The 24,495-nt window shown below is 36.9% G+C and overlaps 2 protein-coding genes across 2 annotated transcripts; one reads left to right on the plus strand and one right to left on the minus strand.

Moving 5' to 3' along the window:
- The first annotated feature begins 926 nt into the window (after positions 1-926).
- On the plus strand, positions 927-7,840 carry LOC131988145 (lysophosphatidylserine lipase ABHD12-like). Its single transcript, XM_059353191.1, has 12 exons — positions 927-1,253; positions 2,736-2,838; positions 3,053-3,172; positions 3,362-3,392; positions 3,470-3,515; positions 4,834-4,963; positions 5,058-5,095; positions 5,960-6,039; positions 6,519-6,601; positions 6,765-6,843; positions 6,931-7,064; positions 7,273-7,840. The coding sequence occupies exons 1-12, from the start codon at positions 1,151-1,153 to the stop codon at positions 7,298-7,300; spliced, it is 975 nt and encodes a 324-aa protein (XP_059209174.1). The 5' UTR covers positions 927-1,150; the 3' UTR covers positions 7,301-7,840.
- Positions 7,810-24,081, minus strand: pygl (phosphorylase, glycogen, liver). Its single transcript, XM_059353190.1, has 20 exons — positions 23,789-24,081; positions 23,023-23,124; positions 22,855-22,933; positions 22,347-22,450; positions 21,561-21,692; positions 20,682-20,793; positions 20,359-20,441; positions 20,132-20,269; positions 19,366-19,458; positions 17,572-17,718; positions 17,319-17,482; positions 14,635-14,749; positions 14,303-14,404; positions 13,338-13,485; positions 11,716-11,774; positions 11,481-11,622; positions 9,676-9,883; positions 9,453-9,587; positions 9,151-9,217; positions 7,810-8,142 (listed from the first exon to the last, which is right to left on the minus strand). The coding sequence occupies exons 1-20, from the start codon at positions 24,029-24,031 to the stop codon at positions 7,954-7,956; spliced, it is 2,562 nt and encodes an 853-aa protein (XP_059209173.1). The 5' UTR covers positions 24,032-24,081; the 3' UTR covers positions 7,810-7,953.
- Positions 24,082-24,495: the final 414 nt, after the last annotated feature.

Raw genomic sequence — 24,495 nt, forward strand, 5'->3', positions numbered from 1 at the left:
TTCCACATCTTTCCATTTTAGTGCCATTTTTAGGTCCCTGGGCCACAAATGAACTCTCATGACCTTATCCTGTACTGGATGGACTCTAGGGGGCGCTACAATAAAACCCTAAATCCATTGGAGTCTCACTAAAAATACTAAAAATACTTCTTTGTACTTCTAATCCACTGCATTTCAGAAGGAAATTTTGCAATTTATACTCCACATCATTTATTTAACCGATACTTTGCAGCACAAAACATATGATTAAAAAAAAAAGCTTTGTTATGGATTAGATTATCCAGAAATATATATATATATATAACGTACCTAAACTTAACTGCACATCTACCAGCTGCAACATTACAATCTTACTTATAAACAATGCACCAATAATTATAAAACAGTAATATAATAATGTAACAAATAACAATGTAACACAGGGCCATTTTGGATTATGAGTACTTTTATTTTTGATACTTAAAGTAAATTTTTAATACAGCTGTGATTTATTTAGAAAATAAGCTCATTGTACCAATTAGTATAAAACAGTAATATAATAATGTAATAAATAATAATGTAACACCAGTAAGGACCATTTTGGATGATGAGTACTTTCATTTTTGTTACTTAAAGTCGGCCTACTTAAAAATAAATAAATAAATAAATAACAGCTGTGAGTAAATAAGCTCAATGTAGCCTACCAATTATTAAAAAATAGTAGTATAATGTAACACAATTAAGGTCACTCTGGATTATGCTTATGTTCATTTATTAAACTTAAACTGCATTTTTTGATAATATGTCCATACGTTTAATTAAGTTATCTCTTGAATGCAGGACTTTTATCTGTAACAGAATTTTTTTTGCATGTGGTGTCACTACAACTATTGCTACTGCTGGGAACTCCATTACCCACAATACCTTGCAGTGTGTTAGTATATCCGTGTTCCGTTTAGCTGCTTGGCGTGTTTGAATAACTGTGTCAAATGTGAACCAATAGCCGCATAGTGAATCATTGGTTGAACATTGACCTCTTTTTAATATTTTCACTTAATGCTGTGAGGAGGAGAGCTCTGCTGGATTCTCTCTCAGCTCCCGTTTGAATCAAAGAAAAGGGGAAACACTGGTTCTATTGCTGCGCAGAGGAAGTCATTCACCTGAGGCGAGAATGAAGAGAGCTGCGTTGTTTCTGATCACTGTTTACGTCGCAGTACCTGTCATTCTCTACCTGTTCCCATGGATACTGGGCCACGTAATATTCTCTCACCTGTGTAAGTAACGTGTGTTTCCAGTCACCGCACGTTAGATCACTATGCATAAATATTTGTTTCTTAACTGTCACTGATACTAGCTCACTGCTAGAACAACATGATGCTTAGGTAACCAAATGGGTCAAACACACAGTGATATAATCTATTGACAGAAACATATAGTGATTTATACTGAAACAGCCTGAAATGTGTTGTGGTTGCAGTAAAAAAAATATGTTTAATATATTATTACACACTGTTATCATTATGAAATGTGTAATTATTTAAATATGCAAAGATTCAATTAACAGTTTTAATATATTACACTGGTGTCACAAAAATTATATTTTAAGTAGCTATAAGTGGTGTCTTGAGTTTGTTCTCTTTACATTTCCAAAACATATATTTATTTACAGCATGATACAAAACTATAGAATGCAATACTATGCAATTTGATTTAATCCGATACAATATAATACAATGTAACACTATATTATTTAATGTGATACAATATGATATATTATGTAGCCACACTAAAGAGATTGTTATTACTATTGGCTCATATTGGCCTATCCAAGGCATATCAGTGTCGGTGTATATGCTGTCTGATAAAACTTTTTTTTACACAATGCATAATAATGCAAAAAAAGTAGCTTGGCGTGATTTAGAAAATGGTGTTCACAATTTTTTTTTTAAAAGTCAGCAATTGGCTGAAACTGAACAATAATCAGAATCCGATCAGAATCAGAAATACTTTATTGATCCCCGGGCGGGAAACTACTTTTTGTCATTTTTGTTAAATTATGTTTTTTTTTTAGCTTTTTATTTTATTCCTATTTGTTCTTTTTCTCAGTTATCATTTATAGAATTGTCTATGACAATTGACAATATAACACATTGTTTGTTCTTAATTATTTTATATAGTTTTATATTTGAGAAAGGAGCTCTTTGGGTACATTTTCAGAGTGGGAAAAAATCGCTGCACAATCCACAAAAAAAAGGTCTATTTTCATTCCAGCTAAAATGAAATTACTATCACTGACCATATCGGTTATCGATGAATTTTCTCCCTCTAAAATCAGTATCAGCATGTCTCAAAAATCCCATATCAGACGAGCGCTACTAAGCATATTTCACTCTAAACGAGGCCATCATTTACAAAACAACATGCTGCTTTGAAGAAGACTTGTAACTAAAAATTGATACCATAAACTCATTAAAAAAATGTTAACTGAGGTAATAAATCAAGTGAGAAGTAGGGTCAATTTCTCATATACATCTATAGAATCAGACTTATGGCAGCCAGCGGAGTGCCCCCTGCTGGCCATTAGAAGAAAATATACAGGTTTAAGACACTTGCACTGCACTACCTTCACTTTTCAGACCCAGAGATGACATCACCCTACTTCTTTTATGCAGCCTGACTATAATACAATATAATGTGATAAAATACTACCTAAATACAACAATCTTACTGACCTTGAGCAATCTTGCCATCTGCAGTGAGGTTTCCATTGTTTGTGGATCTCAGCAGACCTGAAGACTTGTTGAACCACACATGCAACTTCTACCTCAACACAGAGGAGGGCGTCTCAGTGGGTGTCTGGTAGGTCATTTGCAGCTTCCTTTTTGGTCCATTGAAGTGAATCAGTACTTGAATATACCTCGAGCACATGCATATTCGGTACAGGTGGCTCCTGAGTGAATAGGACCCCGATCTACTCATTTATCTGCACGAGACCACTCAGAGCAGCAACTGTACGTCTGAAAACACAAACGTATTTGTCTGCCTTTCTCCTCTTGATCTTTGTGTCTCACAGGCATACGCTCCCTGCCAGCCAATGGGAGGAGGCCGCGGGGAGAAGCCCTGAGTGGTACCGGGAAACTCTGGGAGACGGTCGTCCTGTTATTATCTATCTCCATGGCAACATGGGGACCAGGTGGGGAGAGAGCGGCAGGATAGGGACCCTTTAATTGATCCTTAATGGAGTCTAGTGGGTATCACAGGACTGCTCAGGCCCCTGGGTTTATCCACAGGCACAACGAACACAAAGCATTGTGGGTCAGAGTAAATTAGTCTGAAAGCCTCCTGTTTGTGTGTATTCACTGCTCTCATGTTGTCTCTGCAGGGCCATACATCACAGAGTGGAGCTGATGAAGGTACGCCTTTTTATTTTAAAGCATTTTCCACGTTTGATGTACAATTTTGACTGAATTCAGATTTTTGTGTGTTTCAGATTTTAAGTGCTGCAGGGTATCATGTCTTATCTTTAGACTACAGAGGTAAGAGGTTTATTGTTTTTCGTCAAGTGTTGAGTTTTCTGCTAAATAAAACCCATTATGTTCTTTTTGGGGTCCTGGATTTGTCCTCATTTTTGTCTTAGTTTTCATAACAAGGTCAAACATTCAGATAAGACTAAGTATGACAATGCTTATGTAGAAACAATGCTGATACAATGGACTTAATGTCTAATCACCAAGTATCTCAACAGGCTGTTTATTGCAGAGAACAATATAGAAGACAAACCACGAGGTGAAAAATAAAAAATCTGTTGCCCATCCAGTAGAGGGTGCTAATTCCCTGTAGAACTGGGGGAAAGGGCTTTTAATGAATATTGGTTTGAGCTTTGCATGCCAGATAACATTTCACATTACATGCAAACAATTTGGGACAAAAACAGTTAAGAATAGGAAAAAAAGCCGGAAAAATAAATAAATTAGAAGTTTGTACATAATGAGGATACTTGACCATTATTGAGATTACTGGCCAATACTGTTCATAAAGGTTTTAATTTATTGTCGTGCTTTTAATAAATTACATTGACTTGTTTGTTTAAATAATATTTAAACTCTTGTTAGTGTAATTCGATGCTCAGTTCCCAAAGCCACACTTGGAAGGTGGGCACAAACTCCTCCTTCACTTCTGAAGTATATTATGTTTGCTAATAGGAAACTCCCAGGGAAAGCACCAGGCTTTGTTAAATTACGGGGTCACCTAATTCCAATGGGCCCACAAAGACTTTCCCCATTGACCCACATTGGGAAAGAGGGGAGGAAAGGGAAAATGTGCTTAAATTAGTGCATTTGGGGTTATTTTATTGGAAACTGTGTTGTTCATAAGAGGTCTAAAGGGGAATAACTGACAAACATTAAATAAATCAAAACATACTGTGTATTTATTTGTCTTTGAAGTACTTCCTGCAAACAAAATTAATATATATTTGTTCGTGTATGGCAAATATCATATTTACAAATTAAATATGAATTATTTTTAATGTAATAATAGTTTTATGGTTATTTCTGTATTTTCTCACCTTTAGTGGATGTGCAAGCCCTTTTTTTTTGCAAAAGGAAGAGTTTCAGTACTTTTCTACATATTGATCATAAGAATAAGGTTGATTTTGCAGTTATTGTTTTAATGACACAATCAGCAGTGAGGAGGGAAAGCCAATAATAACACAAATGGGCTAAAGTTGTGTAGTTTATTCAGGTCTAAAACACAGTATAATAGTGTATAACTTATGTATCGTCCTGTCAGTCAGTATGAAGTATTGTCTGGATATAATCAGGATTTTAAAGGGTTTTTTGTCTTTTTAATGAGGTTTTGGAGACTCCACTGGGGAGCCAAGTGAAGCTGGCCTGACCAGGGACGCCCTCTACCTGTACCACTGGGCGAAGAAACAGAGCAGGGGAGGACTGGTCTGTCTGTGGGGACACTCACTCGGCTCGGGGTCAGTTTATTTCCAGACTCTCTAACCTGTAACATCCACCGTCCATGACATTTTACAGAGTAAGAAATATGTTTTCTATTTTATTTTATTGTAGAGTGGCAACAAATACTGCAGTGAAAGTACAGCAGCAAGGTGAGTTCATGTCTCTAAAGGCCCCACATGAACATATTAAACCCTCACAGGTGATTTTAATCATTCTGCCTGATAAGTGCTTTGGTCGAACTGTCTTTTTTTCTCAGGAAGGTTCATGAGTTAATTGACCCACAAGTATCAGCCATGATCAGAGCTGGTTGAGTTATCTCAATGCTAAGGAAATTTTCTTCCTTTTTCTCCTTTAACAAAAGGTGAAAATGTGACTTTAGAGAATAGATAAGCATGAACCAGCCACGGTACTAATCTGAATTTAAAACAAATACATTTCTAGCATGAATTGAAAATCATGACAAATGACCAAAAGGAAGTTAAAAATCACCTGCTACAACTTGTTTTTTACCCGTTTTCACAAAGGGAAAAATAATGTAAAAATGTATTCTGGCAAAACTGTAAAACAAAAGTTTTTAAGTCCTAAATGCAGAATAGAAAATGTTTTTTTTTAAAATCTGATTTAGAAAATGGAACATCAGTTTTTTATTTTTACTTGCCTCTCAGGGGTTCCACACATTTTCCATTGAAGTCAATGAAAAGTAGTTATGAAAAGACAAAAAATGTGTTTTTACTAAGATTTGTAGACGGTTTGATGCAGACATTTAATCAGCCCAAATAACTCAGAACACCACTTTAAAAGCTGACAAATCAAACTGAAAATCACAGACTTTACGCTGCATTTCATGTGTAAATGTTCTAGTTGTTAATACAGCACATTAGGTCAATATATATAGACTTTACAAGTCTTGACATCTAAATGTAATACCCTTTCTATCCATATTTTTTGTTTATTGTTCTGTTTTTTTTTGTTGTTGTTTTTTTAATCAATGTTGTAACTGTTTTTAATATCAGGGTCTGCTGTCGACGCTTTAATCCTCGAGGGAGCATTCACAACAATTGGAGAAGTCGTAGTCGTCCATCCGCTCACGAAGGTGAGTTATTACATTTTTGTCTGTCTGCAGACCCTCAGGGTGTTCACCAATGCACGAGAACACAGTTGTTGTTGTTGTTTTTTTGTTTGTTTTTATTTTAAAATGTGCAAATACTAAAACATGAACTAGTTTTTTTTATTGTTATAACCAATATTTATTGGAAAAGTTACAAAAAGAATGGAGACCCACAACTAGAAAACTTAAAAATAACTTATATTTCAATTTAGATACAAATACCAAGACATATTTACCATGAAATCACACTGGGGACACTTAATACTTTCTGGATCAGCTCTATTTATTTATTTATTCTCCACATCTGTACTGGTTTACAGTCACAAAGTAGACAGATGTTCCCCGAATAACCGTATAAGTGTTTTGTATTTTTATTATTACAGCAGCAGAATAGGAAATAGGGTAGGAAAGTCTAGGAAATTGCTAAATATTTCTCAAAAAAATTCCACCCTGTCTTCTTCCAGATGTACATGTTCTTGCCAGGATTTGAGAGCTTGCTTTGGAAAATATTTGAAAGGAACAACGTTGTGTTCCCAAACAATGAAAAGTAAGTACTGGAAAAGAAAAAAAATCTTGTTGTAGTTCTATTTGTGGGATTTCCAAACATAATTTAAGCAAAAGAATATGATAAAATGGCATTAAATGCATTTTATATTTAGCCAGCACATCTCTGACTGTAAATATATATTTTACCCCAAACTTCTGCACAGCTTGAAGACTTTGACCAGTCCACTTCTCCTCCTGCATGCAGAGGACGACGATATTGTTCCTTATCATATGGGTCTGAAGGTACAGTAGGTCTTTCTGTACACTTTAACTATTTCGATAATTTTCTGGTGGATATTGCTGAATTATTTTGCATTTTATTCTCTGCAGCTGCACGAGATATCACTCCAGGCTAAGAAAGAACACAACACAGATGTTCAGGTGGAAATGATCTCCTACAGTGCAAATCGCAGATACTCCCACAATTACATCTACTTAGATCCCAATCTCACAAGTGTGGTCGGGTAAGTTTTGTGTTATAATACACATGCTAAAAGCATCTAAAACACAAGTGTAACAAACTTAAATTATACTGACAACTGTTGCATGTCTAACTAATAATGTGTCTTTCATTAAGTTTGCTGTTCTTTTCTGTTAAACCCTGTTCATAAACTAAAATCCCTCAGCAAAGAACAGGAAATAAATGTAATATTTCATCTGTTTCTGTTGCAGGAAATTTCTACGAAACCTGAGAGAGTAGATAATCTCTTCCTGCTCCTCAACAAAAAAGATAAAAAATAAAACCCAGTAGATTCCAACAAACAGCTTTATTTTTTTCTCAAAATGTGTATGTTTTAAAACAAAAGCACCGATTCCACATATAATATCACACATTCGTTTTTTTATTTAAACATGGGGACAAAGTACTGTAAATCACAAATGAACAAATTCTATTCTCAGTCAAGTGATTCTGATACAGATGGGAATACATCTTTGTTTTAATCAGTTTTAGTACAGACAGGCTCTGTCACGCAGTATATGCAGCATAAAGTCGCGGGAATGTGATTAAAAATTCTGTTTAGTCAGCTGCTCTGCTGCGGACATCCTACTGGATTCCTAAAATGCAGAAACCCTCCGACCCCGAACTCCAGGAATGTCAAATATGAACAAATTATTTGACCTCACTCTCCACATGGTTTGTTTGTGCTTTAGGACTGTAACAGACATTTTTTTTTTAAATGCAAGTGCTTTGACTCAGGTGCTTTGACAATAAAAAGTGTTCAGAGAATAAAAACGTGTGCAGATGTGTTTTCTGAAGCAGTTCATGAAAACGTTCAGTGACTTGAAGGTTAAAAGCACGAGGGAAAGGAACTTTAAGTGATTTGTAAACATCCCTCGGGTCGTGATGCGGCCTCAGATTTTCTTCAGAGCTCTCGCCGTCTCCTCGATGGCCTCTCTCGGCTCGTTGGGCGGCGGGATCTTCAGGTCGGTGGGCTCCACGCCCCACACCTCGGTGGCGTACTCCGTGATCGTTCTGTCGCTGGAGAACTTTCCCGTGGCGGCGATGTTCTTGATCACCATCTTCGTCCACTCCTTTGGATTCTTTGAGAGAAAATTAAAACATTAGGTTTGTAGCTTTTTTACTGCGCCACTTCTAGAGTCAGTCAACAAAAACACTATTTCCATGCAAGCGACCAGACAACTTCGTCTTTTAAAATGTTTACTTAAAAACAAAGTAAATTACAAGTCTGACGCACGGTCAAAAGACTGTGTTGCTTCCATCATGTTCTGACTCTAAAAAACTAAACTTAAGAAACACAGCCAGTTACCATAGTTACCACTATATAGTGACATCACAATGTAAAATTTAAAGCATAGAAACATTTTTAACCCTTTAAACGTTACTAATTGTATATTTTAAACTAACATACTCTAAGCGTTGCATGAATTAGAATGAAATTATCATCCTGCTTGACCAAGTGGACTGATATTCTAATTTATTGAGATGCACCTGTAAAACACAAGTGCATGTGCAAAATTCTCATTTGAAGGGTTTTATTTCAAAATATGATCAATTTGCGGAGAACAACTTGTTAAAATGAAGAAAATGGTGCACAAAGTTAAAATCTTGTGTTCTTCCCCAGTGATCCCTGCCACAGATTTGTCAGAGCAGATCTCCACTGAGAAAAAAAAATAAAAACGGCACCAACCTGCAAGTTTTTTAGCATGTAGGGCAGCCTACGGTACTGCACTTTGTTTTCCTCATTTTTAAGGCCACCTGCGCTGCATCTTGTTTAATCCCCCATAGGATCACTTTATTTTTATTTATTTTTTAACATCACTGTCTGAGTCAACTAATGGTTTCTCATTTTATGCCGTCTTTTGTAAAGTTCTTTGTAATAACTGTTCATACAAAGAAAAAAGGAATTAAAAGCAAAAGTAAAGGAATATTTGACAGGACTTAAACTGATCCTCTCCAGAGGACGTTCGCAATGAAGCATCTGTGATTTAACTTAAAAGTGACCTTAAAAACCAAAGATAGCTGCTGCCTAACCTACTAATCTAACTTTGTGCTTCACAGGCTGCAGGTCTGTTTGAAGGGAGTGTTACCTGATAGAGCTTGCTGACTTTTTCTTGGCATTTCATGTAGTCCTCAAAGTCTGCAAACACTTTGAAACTGAAGAGAGACAACAGAGAGTAAACACATCAAGTCTGACAGCTTGAACTTGAAAAAAAAGCTAAAAAAGGGTACAGACACTCGACATCTGTCATTAAGAGAACAGAAATATTATTTTTATGAAAGTATAAGCCATTTTTTGACCTGTGCTTCTCATATAAACTGCTTTAGAAGTGGAATAAACTAAAAATTTAACTGGAATGGAAATAGAAAAATATATCTGTTTGTAGCTCACCGGTCGTGTTTAAAGAGCATCTCAGTGAGGTCTTTGAAAAGATCTGGATTTTTGGGGCTGAAGAATCCACTTGTGATCTGGTCCATCACCTGCTTCAGCTCGGGGATCTTCTTGTAGTACGCCATGGCATCATAGCTAAAAATACACAAGTTAATATAGTTTTGATAACTTATAAAGAGCCTTAAAAACATTAAATAATAAGCACTGAAATAGACTCCTTTACCCTGTTTTGTCCATGGCAGCCACGTCCTTCACCCTCATGCCGAAGATGAACAGGTTCTCCTCCCCGGCCTCCTCGGCCATCTCCACGTTGGCTCCGTCCATGGTGCCGATGGTCAGAGCTCCGTTCAGCATGAACTTCATGTTGCCTGTTCCTGAAGCTTCGGTGCCGGCAGTGGAGATCTGCTCTGACAGATCCGTGGCAGGGATCACTAAGGAAGAGCAGAAGATTTTAGCTTTTTGTGCCTTATTTTCTTCATTAAAACAAGTTGTTCTCCCAAAAAAGGATCATCTTTCATCAAACAAGAATTTTGCACATGCACGTGTGTTTTTTGTGTTATACAGGTGCATCTCAATAAATTACAATATCATATAAAAATTATTTAGGTCAGTAATTCAATTCAAAAAGTGGAAATAACACATGATATAGATCCATTACACACAGAATGAAGCATTTCATGTCTTAATTTATTTCAAACGAATAAAAACAAATTAGTTTTTTTGCATTTTAGATTATTTTAAAACCTCTGAACCCCACAATACATCAGCAGGTTTAAAAGCCATGTTTTCTTCAAAAATTACACTATTTATCAAAGCTGGAAACTGTAATTTTTGTCTGATTTTAATAATTTTGCATAGTCCTTGAACAAATTAGGAGTGAAGAACACCTGTATCAGGGAATCTAAAACTTGAAACAGTAATATACAGGTGCATCTTAATAAATTAGAATATCATAGAGAAGTTTATTTATGTCAGTAATTCAATTCAAAAAGTGTAAATAACACATTATATAGATCCATTACACACAGAATGAAACAGTTCATGTCTTAATGTATTTACTTTCTTCTAATTATAATGAGTATGGCTTACATTTAATTAAGACCTAAAAATTCAGTGTCTCAAAAAATGTTTACATTACAAAAGACCAATTTTAAAAAGTATGTTTAATATGGAAATGTTGGACTCTGAAAAGTATGTCCATCTATATGACTCAATAACTGGTTGGGGCTATTTGACTTGAACTACTGGAAATGGACTTTTCCATGATATTCTAATGCAGTGGTTCTCAAAGTTTTTCTACTGGGCCCCGCTTTTTATCTAAAAAATACGTTCAAGCCCCCGGCAGCCTCCACACAACAAGCAAGCATGGTCTTGTCATATTTTTTCATCCTTGTTTTTTGTATTTGTCATGAGAGAGAGTCATGATCTGATTTAGCTTTTACAACACTGTAAAAATGTTTGTAGAAATAACAGTAAAACACTGTTAAATACATCAGAAATAGGGTGTAAAATTAAAAATTGTATATCACCGTATTAGACACTTTTAATTACCGTAAATCAAAGAATAGCACAAAACTTTTACTTTTTTCTGTCATAAACTGGAAGAAACACACAGTTTTGCTGTAAAATAAAAAAATTTTCATGCAAAATTAATGGAGAAATACCATGATGTGTGAATGAATGACACAGTTGCCCTAAAAATAACAGGATTATTCAGTCTAAATTACAGTTTTTGCTGATATTTACATTTAAATTTACAGTAGAAAACCCACACTGTATTTTTTACGGTGAAGTTCTGGCAACCACAGCTGCCGGTATTTTTCCGTAAATACAACAGATTTTTTACAGTGCAGCATTGGAGAACAATGAAATTATTTCAATTTAGCCTTGCCACGCCCCCCCTTTTGTAACCCTGGGCCACCCCTAGGGTCACGCCCCCCAGTTTGGGAACCACTGTTCTAATGTATTGAGATGCACCTGTAGACACTAACAACATGTGCATGTTAAAGACAGTTATTGAAAGAGTACCTTTCTCTGCCAGAGAGACCCTGTAGTTCTCCAGGAAGATGACCTTCAGCTTGTTTCCCACCACTGGGTCGTTATTCACCACGTCAGCCACAGAAGTGATCAGCCTGATGATCATCTTGGCCATGTGATAGCCAGGAGCAGCCTGCAGAGGACGACAGTGAACAGACTTACTGTCAAACTAACTGCTCGCCTGTTATTGGGACTGTTTGTCATGTGTGAGTGGCTGAGCTGGTACCTTTCCCCCGATGATCACTGTCCGTGGGACAAAAGGTGAAAAAGGCTTCATTCTGATACCTGAAAAAAAAAAAAAACACAAACTCATTTAAAGAGAATACATAGAAATATAAACTCATTACTGCACTGAAAAAAATTGGAGTGACATTTACTTAAAAAAAGCTAGGCAAGTTTTTCCACACAGAAAGTGTTTGTAATCTTTACTCAGGCTATTTCTAAGTAATATTTATTTAATAGAACCACTTGTTTTTTTTAATGAAAATACACAAGTAAATTGCAGATTCACTGATGTCCCTCAATTACATTTTACTAGGAAATATCACCTAATTAAGCCAATGAACTGGTTTAGTGAATATTACTTGGAACGAATGATTCAATTTACATACAAAACTGAGGTCACATAACAAACAATCACTAAGTAACTCCATGAAAAACTGCTATTTTAAAGTAAAAGCACTGAATTCGTATTTCTTTGTAAAATTAATATAGATGATTGAAATAATAATTACAGGGCCAAAAAAATCTTTTTTTTTCTCAGTGTATATAGTTTCTCAGGTCTCTCTACATTTATGACTTAATGATTAAGTGTTGGATATAAGTAGAGTTTTGCTCGCTTCAGTTGTACTATTCTTTGTTGTTTTGAGCCATGCTGTCAGCGTGGGAACAACTACTGGATGGATTTCCATAAATTCTTGTGCAGTCATTCATGTTTCTCAGAGGATGAATCATACTGTCTTTTCCTCTGTTGGCACCATGAGGTAAATTATTTTTTTTTAAATAATAGTTTTAGAACTTATTTTGAAAATTGATCTGTTCTTACGTATTCATTTATGTTTTTTCTGTTGTTCTTTTATGCAATTAAAGAAATACTTCACTCCCCAAATTACCATTTGTGCTCACTCTGCGTTTCCTTAAACTCTTGAAGAAAACTTTGTTGTTTTGGAAGTTTTAAATGGTAAGATTATACTGATAATGCATGATTTTGGTGAGTAATAGTGAGCATATGACTGGATAAATAACACTCTTGTATTTTACTGCACAAGTTTGTAAATGGCTTTGTTAATGTTTTGTTTTGTTTTTAAATGTGGTCTCCATATACTTCAATACACTAAGAATTTTCTCCGTTTTTTGGACTCTGAATGCAAGGTAATATGGGGAAATTTAAAAACAAATTATAATTTTGGGGGTTGAAGTATTCCTTTCAGGACATTGAACTGAACGAGGTCCCTTTGCTCCTTTCTCTCTCTGTCACTATGCAATAAAGTATGAAAATGCCAAAAATGTACCTTTAAAAAAACAACAAAAAACAAACAAAACAAAACACCACTGAACTGCTATTTTAAAAACATAACAAAATATGCCACGAAAAAAATTGCTGGAAATATACCCAAGTAAGGAAATTAGACGCAGGGATACTCAGAATTAAAGGAAATTGCATGTTGCACAAAAGCAAACTGATTTCCTGTTTATCAGTCTGATGATCGAATGGAAAATTCCCACTCTTGATTTGAAAGGCAGAAGCATCTCATTCTCAGTATTAGTTTGAACTTGTCAGATTGTGTCACAGAGTGTGTGTTGGCTTGTGAAACCCTGCGGTGCTCAGTAATGACTCATGTCACGTACGGTTGTACATGGCGATGATGTGCAGGCAGTTGAGCAGCTGCCGCTTGTACTCGTGGATTCTCTTCACATGGACGTCAAACATGGAGGCCGGGTTTATCTTCACCCTGTACTCCTTCTCCAGGTACTGGCCGAATTTCACCTTGTTGTCCTGTGAGGAAATCAGAATGCATGACTTGGCAACAAAGGAGTTCACTCAGTGAGAGGAAGTTGCTGAATCACAGGTGTGACCTGTCCTGACAGGTTCTGACTGCAAGTCTGCAGAACATCACGCTTCCATGCACAAAAAAATCTGATTATATTGTCTTTACTTGCAGAATGCTAAACAACTACAAGACGGTTGTTACTGCACACGGAAATAGACATGTTGGAATGCATGAATTCATGGTGTAACAGGATATTAAGAATAAAGCCTCCACTGTGCATGAGCAGCAACATTATGCAACATAGATCCATTTATCAAAATAGTTAAACTACTTTTATGGCAGACAAGCTACTAGGTCCATTCACACGCAGTGCCTTGGAGGTATATACAGTCATGGAAAAAAATATTAGACCACATTTTTTCTTCAATTTCTTGTTCATTTTAATGCCTGGTACAACTAAAGGTACATTTGTTTGGACAAATGTACTCATAACAACAAAAATAGGTCATAAGAGTTTAATTTAAAAGCTGATTTCTAGCCATTTTCCATGGTTTTCTTGATAATAACCAAAATCATTATCAGAAAAAAAAACATGGAAAATGGCTACAAATTAGCTTTTAAATTAAACTCTTATGACCTATTTTTGTTGTTATCATTAGATTTGTCCAAACAAATGTACCTTTAGTTATACAAGGCATTAAAATGAACAAATAATTGAAGAAAACAAGGGTGGTCTAATCATTTTTCCATGACTGTAATAGTTTAAAATGAAAATACTCAAGTAAAAGTACAAGAACTTCTGGAGTAAATGTACTTAGTTACCTGTTTGACTTTAGAGACGTCACGGATGAAGGCAGCATCGTCAACAAATTCTTTCAGCTTCTGCAGCTGGCTCAGGTCCTTCACATAATCCTCCCCGATGACCTGAAAGAGACATTAAAGCTCAATAAAAGTGTGTAAAAAACAAACCGGTAGTGTATGTGGATATAGAGTGTATATGGATAGTTGACTTGAACTAGATTCAGGAGTGAAAAGCTTTTTTTTTTGCCAAGATTCAATGATACAGCAGGGGAATATATAACAGAGAATTCAGAGGTCTCAACAAACACAAACTTTTCTTGGTGCTTGATGATATATTTATTGGTGAAACAGACCTCGGCGATGAGCTCAGCCAGGCCGGGGTTGCAGAGCAGCAGCCAGCGCCTCGGAGTGATGCCGTTGGTTTTGTTCTGAAACTTCTTCGGCTCAAGTTCATGGAAGTCACGGAATCTGTTGGAGAAAAGGGGAAAAAAGAAGAAGGAAAATGTTTGTGAAGAAGAACTTAATTTGTTTTTTTTATGGACAAAATAATGGAGAAAACAAAGTGTATACATCTGTATCAGGTAGTTAAAGCAGCAAATCAGCAGTTTGTTTTATCTCCTTAACCATAAAATCATGCACTGTTTAGACACACTTGAGCACTTTTATATGTGTATGATTTATAGCAAATGCACTGAAACATGAAGAAACACTGGTGCAGCCCTCTAACATAACATAGATAGTTGCCTCATCGGATATTGGGCCTAATGCAGCGACGTTTTCTTAAATTTCTCTATTTTTACTTAATCTTTTGTTAAACAATAAGTCAACTCTAGATGCACCAACATCCATAACCATCCAAATGTGCTGAATGTTGAATCCCACTTGATCATAAATGTTTATTAGCCTCGGTAACACCCCCTAAACACACAAGGGCAGCTGTTGTGCCGTGTGCAAATACTCTCATGACTCAAGTTCAGCAGTAGGGAAATCAAGTGGTAAAGTCTAACTAAGTACATTAAATCAAGTACTGTACTTAAGTATAATTATGAGGTAGTTGTACTTTATTTGAGTATTTCCATTGTATATAACTTTATACTTCTAGTCCACTACACTTTGAGGCAAATATTGTACTTTATTCTCCACTACATTTAGCTGCCAGCTTTAGTTATTTTACCGATCAAGATTTAACATAAAAACATGATACATTTTAAGTGATTAGACATTTAAAAAAAAAAATTAAACCTCACAACAGTATATTAGGTAGTTAAATTAGCCCTATCTTCACAAAACACTGCATACACGAATGTGCACAAATGTGCATCAATACATTTAATTTAATCATTTAATTATCTAATATATATATATATATATATATATATATATATATATATATATATATATATATATATATACATACACATACATATACACAGTCATCTATAATGTATAATAATTTACTAAATTTATTTTTAAATGTTTAATATGTCCTGTTGTGCTTCACCACTCAAAATGTATAACACAAAAATCTAATCAATTATCTATAATGAAAATTTAACAATAACATATTTATCCTTTTTTTTTCCAATTAAAAACCATTTGTTTTTGTTTCTGTTGGACAATTTATAGACTGTGAAAACAAGACGTGGTTGCACTGATAAAATGTACTCTTACCCAAGAGAAAAGCAAATATAATAGAAAACATTGGTGAATCCCAGATGCAATTGGTACAAACAAATAAAGAGGAAATTGTGTGTTTTTATTTGTCCAAGCAAAAATAAGGACATTCTTGCGTACATCGCTCTTTGCACAAGGCCAATAACTCTCTCTCTCTCTCTCTCAGTGAGGTTTCAGCTGTTTGTTCTGTGTCTTTCTAAATTTTGATTTCAAGCTCCCAGCAGACAGTTAGTGTGCGAAGTGTGTCACAGAGGACATGATTCAACCCTGTGGTATCTATGAGGCCATAATCATGTAATGTTCAGCAACTATTTTCTCACTGGTCTGAAATGTCTTTGTGTGTTTTTTGTTGCAGTTTACACCTGTTTCTTTGAACTCTCATATGCACTGATTTTCATATGGACTTTATTACTGTGCAATATTTCTTTTTTTTAATATACTATACTTGGCAATGTGCAGTCATTTGTGCTATAAAATCTTACTGCTGGTCTAAAAAAGCACTGAATGGTCTCGGACCAAATTACATGCTTGATCTGCTCCCTCTCTACGAAGCATCCAGACCCCTCGGGTCAACTGGAACTGGCTTGTTGCGTGTCTCAAGAACAAGAACTAAGTGGGGTGAGGCAGCTTTCAGTTATTCTGCTCCTCACCTGTGGAACAAACTACCTGTAGATCTGAGGTCTGCCAAACACTCAGCTCCTTTAAATCAGGACTGAAAACACTATTGTTTACTGCAGCGTACTCTTAACTTTAACACTGATCTGCTGTACTCTACTGCCCTTACTTTTTAACTTTGCAATGTTTGACTTGTGCTTTTTATTATTTTATCTTTTTTTTATCTTGCTGTATCTTATTTTATCTTATTTATATTTTTAATTCTATTTCCCTGTTTTAATTGACTGTTTTTACTGTTTTCAATTGTGTCTTGCTGTTTTAATGTGTATGTAAAGCACTTTGAATTACCTTGTGTTGAATTGTGCTATACAAATAAACTTGCCTTGCCTTGCTTATAAATTGTCCTTCAACGTGCAAAATATTTATGAACACTGCATAGCATCATATCTGCTTCTGGCAAATTGAATTGAAGACTGTGCACCTTACCTCCCTTTCTTGCCTATGTTTACATTATATCGTATATATTTTTCTTTACATTTACTTGCCTATGTATGTTTATGTTTATATTGCATATTTTTTTATTTTATTTATTGTCGCACTGCTTTTTGGAGTCAGCTCTCAAATCTCATTGTACATGTGTATAGTGACAATAAGGGCATTCTATTATAATCTATCTATTCTATTAATTTGTTGTGCTGATTTGTAAAAATGTTTGTCACGTTACAGTGTACATGGTTTGTGTGCTTACACGTCAGCCTTGATGATGTTGGAGTGTATCTCAGCGACTCCGTTGACAGCGTGAGATCCCACGATGCACAGGTGCGCCATGTTCACCCTCTTGCAGCCGTCCTCTTCGATCAGAGACATTTTCCTCAGCTTGTCCATGTCTTTCGGAAACAGAGTTGCGATCCTCTGCAGCGACAAAACAGATTCATGCGTCACAGGAGAGTTCAGTCAAATAAAACACAATATTTTCTTAGTGTGTGAGCTGCAGCACGTACATCCAGGTGGGCCTGGTTGATCTGGTAGATGATCTGCAGGTGTCTGGGCAGCAGCGTCTCCAGCAGCTCCACAGGCCAGCGCTCCAGAGCCTCGGGGAGGACCGTGTGGTTGGTGTAGGCGAAGGTGCGCCTAGTGAGGTCCCAGGCCTGCAGAAGAAGAGGAGGAGGAGGAGGAGGGAGTTTATTTTTCTTTGACACTTGAGCTTTGCAACCTGATCTCAGTCTGAGTCTGAATTTTAGGAGTACTGGTTGATGAGAGATTAAGCTGGAAAGAGCACATCAACTTGGTTCGTCGTAAAGTTATCAGATTGCCTGGTCTCATCAGGAAAATTTGTGACCTGGTTAATCAGAAGTGTCTACTTACTTTATATTATGGTAAATGGAGTGTACTTATCCAAAGTGCTTTACACTACACACTACACTCATTCACCCGTTCACACACACATTCATACTGGTGGCTGAGGCTACACATCACAGATGAATGCAGCATCAGAAGCAATTTGAGGTTCAGTATCTTGCTCAAGGATACTTCGACATGTAGGCTGCCATGGTCGGGGGTCGAACCACCAACCTTCCAATCAAAAGACGACTGCTAGCTTGATTTATCGACACCTTATATACTGTACCTTATATACTGCAACATTGTTTGGGCCAGTACATATGCCTCCAACCTCCATAGTATTTATCTCGTTCAGGTAAGATTTGTTAGAACTGCCACATTTTCAAAATGACTAGATCCTTCTGCTCCCACTTTTTTTTTTTTTTTAAGTATATGTTTTGGATTAGATTAGATTCAACTTTATTGTCATTGCACATGTCACAAGTACAAAGCAACGAAATGCAGATAGCATCTAACCAGAAGTGCTTAAGCAGTAATTAAGTGAATCATTATGGAGTGCAATATATACAGGAACAATACAGTGCAATATATACAGGAATAAATTATATTTAAAAAAATGCAGTATATACAGGTATGGATTATATAAAAAATGCAGTTCTGTATATTCCATTCCTAAACCTTCCAGTGAATATTTCCATGTCAACTCACAATTACAAGTACAATACTACACCCTCCTCACTATCGTACTAGCCTCGGTCAATTTTCCTTAAAATACAGAGTTACAACACTCTGGAATGATTAATTTAATAGTTCAATACAGTTTTCCTCTCTGAACACATACAAAAGCAGTTTAGTGGCTGCTCTGATTACTCAGCACACACACACACACATTTCTACATTTTTGTTTGATTTTACTTTTAATATTATCATAATTTTGCTTTATTTTTATGTGCAATTATTTCGTTTTCTATTTCATAGTTACTTGTTTTTAATTTAACTTGTGAATTTCAATATAGGCAGAGGCCTGTATAAGCCCTTTTGGGTTTCTTGTTGCTACCTTGCACCTTCCTTTTGTTGTTATTTCCTTATCCTTTTCTTTTTGTTTTATTATTGTGCAAAATAAAAAAATAAAAACTTAACACTCTAAAAAGTACACACAATCTCAACACTCTGCTTTCCTGCTTTCGCCTCTTTTCCCTCCATATTTGTGCCAATTCACATCACAAACCATCAACAAACCATCTCTGCTGATCTGGGTTTTATGTCTTAACCTGCCCGACTTTCCCTGTTGCACATAAACATTATGCAACACAGGAATGTCTGTTTCATGTGTCAGGCTCTGTGGTTTTAACCTCCTTTGTGTTACTCGATATGATTTCCTCATTCACTGCTGTTGCACTTGGGGCACTGTCAAGAAGCAAAAATGGTTGAATTCAAATGTGACTCTCTCTCACCGTGTCCCAGTCCAGTTTCTCAATGTCCACAAAGATTCTCATGAGCTCGGGGATGGCCATGGCCGGATGGGTGTCATTCAGCTGGATGGCCACCTGGAAAACACCACATAATGTGCTGGAGTTTAAAGAGAAAATCCCACTGTGCTGCAGGTGTTTAAAATCAGAAATTAATGAATTATTAAAGACACAAATTGCATTGCATTGCCTTTGCACAAATTTACAATATTATATCTGCAGGGTCTGCAGAGATTTTCTCTGTTTTCAGGCCAATAACACATTTAACAAAGCAGTGCAAATATCACAGATTCTCATGGTAAATCATTATATCTGCTTTTACTGGTTTCTAGCCTGGTAAGTAACAAGCCTTAAATCAGGAGGACAAACTGGGGCCACAAGAAGAGGAAGAAGAAGATTTAGTATTTCCCTGTGCATAGTTTGTCAAATGCATAATGACAAAAATACCAGGATGCATCCAGTCCTGTTTTGTAGATTGCAAAATTATTTTCTGGCTATTCTTACACACAATCCTCTGCAGAGCGTGCATGAGCCAGAGATTCAAAGTTGAAGTAGAATTAATATGATGAAGTAGTTTATCATTATGGTTTGCACACTGCATGCAACAGTGCATACTTTGTAAGGGAAGCTGCAGTTTAGTACTAAAGTATGTGATTTGGAGTGAAGCCCAGATCTTTTTGCTCCACTTCTTTAACTTCTCTGCTCCTTTCTCTTTTGCTTTCATCACTAAATGTCTGATTTTGAAGCTTACTTTATCTGGGAAGCTCTCGAAGGAGGTTCGGCCAGGAGTTCCCTTCTTACTGGTCTTGAAGCGGCGGATGATGTCTTGGAGTGTGGCCGCCACAACAAAATACTCCTGCTTCAGACGGAGTTCTTTTCCTTCAAAGAACTGCAACACATTGGCACAGAAGCGATTGTCATTGTTTCAAACACCAGAGATTAAATTTTACATTTTTTACATCTAAATCTTTAACTCACATTGTCGTTGGGGTAGAGAACACGTGAGATGTTCTCCGCCAGATTTCTGTCCAGAACAGCCTGGATGTAATCTCCGACATTAACTACAGACAGGTGACGTGAATATTAGTACCATTCATAATATAGACATGTTAATTATTATAGTGTAATCTAAACTCTGCAGGAGAAGAAACCACAACAATTGAGCAACACAGACGTGTTTTTGCAAGGTGCCAGTGTTGCAGCAGTTCCTTTCTTTGTTGCAAACTGTTTCTGTTGAAAACTAAAAAGGAAATGCACAGACTGTTTGGTTGTTTTGTAATAAATTGTCCTTCGGCACTCACAGTCTCTCAGGTTAAAGTCGTTGGGGGCGCGGGCAGACCACAGCCTCATGGTGTTTACAGTGTTGTTCATGTAGCCGGGGATGGGCGTGTCATACGGCATCGCCAACACCACCTGCATCAACACACATGAAAACACTGAGTCAGCAAAAACACACAGGAGAAGAACAGCCTGGAAAGTGAATGGATGTTTTAAGACTGACATTTAAAGCCTTGGTTCTTGGTAACAAAAAAAACAAACTTCTATAAAAGTTTTAAAAAATATGCAATAACATCAATAAATAGCTGCGATATAGCCTTAAGCCAAGGACAGATTGCAAGACAACTCATCTCTGGACACGGACATGGACATTTTGGCGTCTTTTGGACGATTTGTGTCTTTTTTAGTCATTTCTAGTCTCTGTAGTAATTTTGAATCTCTTTGTAGTTGTTTTGTTTCTGTTTGTGGTTATTTTTAATCATTTTGTAGATGATTTGCATCTTATGTAGCTGTCTTGCATCTCAATAGTCATACTGAATCTCTTTGCTGCTATTTTGTGTCTCTTTGTGGTTGATTTCAGTCTTTTTTTATTTAATATGCATCTCTTTTTGCTCATTTGTGTCTCTTTGTAGAAGCTTTGCATTTTGTTTTGGTCTTTTTGCATCCCTGTGTTCATCTTTACCTCTCTTCGTTGACATTTTGCATCTTTTTAAGTCATGTCACGGCTCTTTTAAGACATGTTGTGGCTCTTTGCGTTCACTTTTCAACAAGAATTATTAACCGGCTCTTCATACAGAAGCTCTGGTCTGCAGGCCGCTGGGCCGGTACCCAGCAGTCTGTTAAGTAATTCATTTATATAACAAAAATCACTCTGTGCTGTTATTTATACACATCTTCAGTACCTGAGTGTCGACCCATTTGGAGCCATCTCTCGTGTCCTCCACTCGTCCGTAGAAGTGAACAGGCAGCATGTACTCTGGACGAGCTTTCTCCCAGGGGTTTCCATGCCTCAGCCAATCATCTGCCTCCTCCACCTACAGCAGATCAGACAAGGTAAAGATAAAAAGCTTTAAGAGTCCAGAGACAAAGAAGAGTCATTGAGCAAGACGCTATATAACTCTTATCTGACCTTTTACCCCTCTATACAGCAGATTGAAGTAGGAAAAATAAAGGATTTGTTGTTTCTTATGGCTTTCACTATGTGCTCTGTCCACTAGCAGCAGAGATTAAACGTATAAGTTCATCTACCCCGGTGAGAAAACACAGCTCTTACACCCATTTCAGTGTCTGAAGTGCATGTTTACACTGAGGGTTTGAACAGCAAACAACCAGGAAAATGCAAAAGGGCAAAAGCCTTCACTCTTATCACAAGATATGCACTATTTATTTTGTTTTTTCATCTTAAACCAACCAACACCGGCTTTTGTCAGGAGCTTGCACCACTGCACTGTCCGGACATTACTGTTAATGATTAGCTTGTGATGTATTCTGACCTAATTCAGTTCTACTTCGGCCTCGCTCCACTTTGACTCCTAACAGCTCGACGACAGAATCCTGAATTTCAAAGTAAAAGATAAGATCTATGAACTCTAGAGAGACAGAGAAACCGGTGTGTTTTGTATTGAAATATCTCAGGTTAAAGACAGTTGCTTAACTGCTGATAGTGTTTTGATTTTAGCTGCCGTTACCTGCCAGCCGTCTCTTATCTTCTGGTTAAAGATTCCATATTCGTATCGAATGCCATAACCGTACGCTGCAAGACCCAAGGTGGCCATAGAATCCAGGAAACATGCTGCGTGCAACAAAAAAAACACCTCAGAATTAGACATAAAATCAAAATACAAACTCTGTACGGCTGAATTGAAACACATTATGACAGTTCATGGTGTAACGTGCATGTACACATTGTGTTGCTACATTTCTGTGGCTGCAGGTTGCTTCAAACGTTCAATAGGCACACAGAGGTATTTGATGGACAACTGCCAAAAAGCACTATAATGGAGTATTGTTGACCTCGAGATAAAGTGTTTGCATGCAAAAATAACTGGCCTGTGAGTCACTGAGATTCAGCTTCATTTCCTGTTTTCTCAAACTTTCCTGCAACTTTAAACTGGACAGCGGACAGAGAGGAAGAGGGAAAACAGTGTATTGTATCCTCTCTCTCTCTTCAAGTTCAAACCTCTGCAGCTTCTTTACCTGCCAGTCGGCCCAGACCTCCGTTCCCCAGACCTGCATCCTCCTCCATCTCCTCCAGCTCCTCCATGTCCAGGCCGAGCTGCAGCAGAGAGAGAAAAAATAAAACAACGGTTGACATTTATATGAAATTAGATAATTATTATGCGTTTGTGGTGGTTGCTGTCTGACCTGGTAGATGGCCTCATCACAGGCGTTCTGCAGCCCCAGGTTGATCATGGTGTTTTGCAGCGTCCTGCCCATGTAGAACTCCAGAGATAGATAATACACCCTCTGGACATAAGAAAAAAAAACACATTTCTTTGCTCAGAATGCAACTTTAAAGATCAAATATTAAATGTGTGCAACACTTTGCATGCTTGAGTCTCAAAGCTGCAGAAAATACAGTGAGCTGTAGAGCTCAGCAGCGAATGAATGAAACTGGAACAAACAATAATTTTCCTAGAAGTGAAATCATGATGCAATGAGCTAAAAATAAGGCACCCCTAAAAAATATGGAAAGTTTTATGCAGCAGAGAAAAACATTGCACAAAACTACTACAAAAACGTACAAAAAACTCATAGAAAGAAAAAATGCTTGTAATAATAAATATATGGCTTTCTTCCAAAACAAACAAAAACCATGTTGGTAGAAATTATTTTAAATGCAGAGTAAGTGAGCAGAGCGTATTTTGTTTGTACTCTAAGACAGAATGTTATAAAGCAAGTTTAAATGTCATTTACGTGTGAAATATATTAATTTTGGTCAATTTTTGGACAGTTTGAAACATTCAGCAGTGCAGTTTTCAGGATTGAAGCTTCTTAAAACATAATTTAGATGACTATAATTCATATTTAGAGACACTTTTTAATGTTTTGCAGTTAAACCACACTCTGAAGTTTATGTGAAATGTGCATGAGATGTATTTTAGCTTCACATTGACACTGGGCTCTTTACCTTTGGGTCTGCTTCATAGTAAAACTGCTGTGTTCTGATCCATCGCCCCACCAGGTGATCTCTCACAGTGTGAGCCAGGGCAAAGTAATAATCCCTGGGTGTTGCGATGTTCCTGTCCTTCACCAGGGTGAAGTGCAGATGACGGTTGAAGCCCTTCTTCAGCTCGGCCACATTCTCCACTCCCACGATCCCCCTGATGCTGATCTGCTTGCGCTTCTCCTGGTCGGTGAGAGGGGTCGCCATGCTTGACTGGGCAGGTGTGTCCCTGTAGGTTTCCTGGCTGGAAGTGAAGTTGAAAGCGAAGATGGTGGCAGGTTTTTCATGCAGCAGTCTCCTCCTTTGACTGCTTTTCATTGGTGAGTGCAGGGGGAGGGTGTTTCCCCCGGACGGCCCCTGCTGAGCTGCACAGCGCACAGCAGGAAAAGGTGCACAGAGAGGGCTCAGATAAGAAGCATTCAAAGTTTGGTGCACTTCAGGTCGCCGCAAATCTCTGGTTCACACTCAGACAGGGCTGGACCTATGGGCTGACATCTGGCATACCGGACAAATACCCGGCGGGCCCCGAAAGACCTTTATAAAATATTTTTTTATTGCCTTTCAGTAATACTTCGCTGTAACTTCAATTCCTTTAATATTTGATTTTTCTTAAAAATATTTTATCCGCACGCTTTCAGTTTTGAAATTTTATATTTGAACGTACTTTTATA

Source organism: Centropristis striata, chromosome 16, assembly GCF_030273125.1.
Source record: "Centropristis striata isolate RG_2023a ecotype Rhode Island chromosome 16, C.striata_1.0, whole genome shotgun sequence".
Classification (NCBI taxonomy): Eukaryota; Metazoa; Chordata; class Actinopteri; order Perciformes; family Serranidae; genus Centropristis; species Centropristis striata.

Excerpts from the sequence above, each read along its gene's own strand:
- LOC131988145 (XM_059353191.1), top strand. The coding sequence starts at position 1,151 with ATGAAGAGAGCTGCGTTGTTTCTGATCACTGTTTACGTCGCAGTACCT. Across the intron at positions 2,839-3,052 it reads GGCGTCTCAGTGGGTGTCTG|GCATACGCTCCCTGCCAGCC; the intron begins GTAGGTCATTTG and ends TGTGTCTCACAG. Across the intron at positions 6,040-6,518 it reads TCGTCCATCCGCTCACGAAG|ATGTACATGTTCTTGCCAGG; the intron begins GTGAGTTATTAC and ends GTCTTCTTCCAG.
- pygl (XM_059353190.1), bottom strand. The coding sequence starts at position 24,031 with ATGGCGACCCCTCTCACCGACCAGGAGAAGCGCAAGCAGATCAGCATC. Across the intron at positions 17,483-17,571 it reads TCAACCAGGCCCACCTGGAT|AGGATCGCAACTCTGTTTCC; the intron begins GTACGTGCTGCA and ends TTGTCGCTGCAG. Across the intron at positions 9,588-9,675 it reads GCTGCCATGGACAAAACAGG|CTATGATGCCATGGCGTACT; the intron begins GTAAAGGAGTCT and ends GTGTATTTTTAG.